Genomic DNA, 1393 nt, shown 5'->3' with positions numbered 1-1393 from the left:
TTAAATAAAATGCATAAATATTATTCTTAAACAAATCTTCTAATGCTCAGATAATTCTTTTATAATAAGAATTGATCGATATAAAATATATCAAATTAGAAAAACTGAGTGTTTTTTTTTTTAAAATATGTCAATATTACAATGTATTTTTTCTTGATGTATCAAAATCTCAACGTATATAATTAACAAATGTATCATTTTAAATATTATTTTTAAGCAAATTTTCTTTATAATTACTAACACCTTTTCTCTCTTTGATTTGTTCTGCACATATATACACACGTTAATAAAAATATTTAAAAAAAAAAAAACGCAACGCGGTCATTTTTTCATTATTTGTCATGATTTCTTTTCTTTTCTTTTTTTTTTTTTAAAAAAAGAGTAGATAAGAAGAAAGAACATGAAGTTTCCTCTAAGCGACCTCAACTTTTTCTCGGAACTACCTTAACATGCTATAAAGCAGTACAGCCGCCGAAGCCCTCGAGCTCAAATTTCTAGTTTCGTAATTTAATATCTCAAAACACAACAGCACAGGCGCAAGAAATTCTCTATGTCGCCTTTCAATCTGACGGAGACCTCGTCCTTCCACGCCCTAGAAATCACTGTGCTATCATGTGAAGACTTGCGTATTAATGGCAGATCGGTGAAGAAGAACACTTGTGTTGTTGCTCGAACGGACCCTCTAAACTTTCGCGAAACAACAACCGACACCGAAGGCGGAAGCTATCCTTCATGGAACCAAAAACTTGCTCTAGATATGTCAATAAGAGAAACCTGTATAACCCTAGAAGTGCATTGCAGGACTCTTTCTGTTGATAGAATTATTGGTTCAGCAAGAATGCCTGTGAGTGATTTCATGGGAGGGTATTTCCCAGAGGGTTATTTGAGCTTTTTGAGTTACAGATTGAAGGATCCAAAAGGATACGAGAACGGGATTATTAATGTTTCGGTGAGACTAAGGGCGCCGGAATACTTGGCCAGGAAGAAGAAGGTCATCTTGCCCGAACACAAGTGCTCGACCTCACAACCCGCGTTGGCATTGCCGGCAATCGATGGAAAGAATTATGACGGGGTTGACTGGGATTCCTGTTCGAAATACTAAATTTACGTAATTGTGATGAAGTTTATTATCATTTAGTAATTGTTTTCTTATATAATTAAGTTGGTTGTTAGTTTCAATTAATTATTTTGCGTGCGTGTCTAAGAAATTTGTCTGATATTTTCATAAACAAGAATCTGTCTTGATCTACGGGTATCAGAACGCTGTTGTTATTACTCTCTTCTTTTCAATCAGCTCCCAAATCTTTCCTCTCTATCGACATGTTTTTCTTCCTTTTGTTGTAAACTATATAGGTGGCAAGCATTAACTCGTAGCAGTTATACCAAACTTTTT

General features: G+C 34.6%; 1 protein-coding gene across 1 annotated transcript; it reads left to right on the top strand.

The window, feature by feature from the left end:
- Positions 1 to 550: 550 nt before the first annotated feature.
- On the top strand, positions 551 to 1102 carry LOC118041905 (BON1-associated protein 2). The gene has a single exon (XM_035049412.1). The coding sequence runs from the start codon at positions 551 to 553 to the stop codon at positions 1100 to 1102; it is 552 nt and encodes a 183-aa protein (XP_034905303.1).
- Positions 1103 to 1393: the final 291 nt, after the last annotated feature.

The sequence above is a fragment of the Populus alba genome, chromosome 14, assembly GCF_005239225.2.
Source record: "Populus alba chromosome 14, ASM523922v2, whole genome shotgun sequence".
Taxonomy (NCBI): Eukaryota; Viridiplantae; Streptophyta; class Magnoliopsida; order Malpighiales; family Salicaceae; genus Populus; species Populus alba.
The sequence above is the reverse complement of the archived record's forward strand: the minus strand, read 5'-3'. Positions and strand labels throughout refer to the sequence as shown.

Bases quoted from the DNA above. Each gene is read 5' to 3' on its own strand.
- LOC118041905 (XM_035049412.1), top strand. From the start codon at position 551: ATGTCGCCTTTCAATCTGACGGAGACCTCGTCCTTCCACGCCCTAGAA.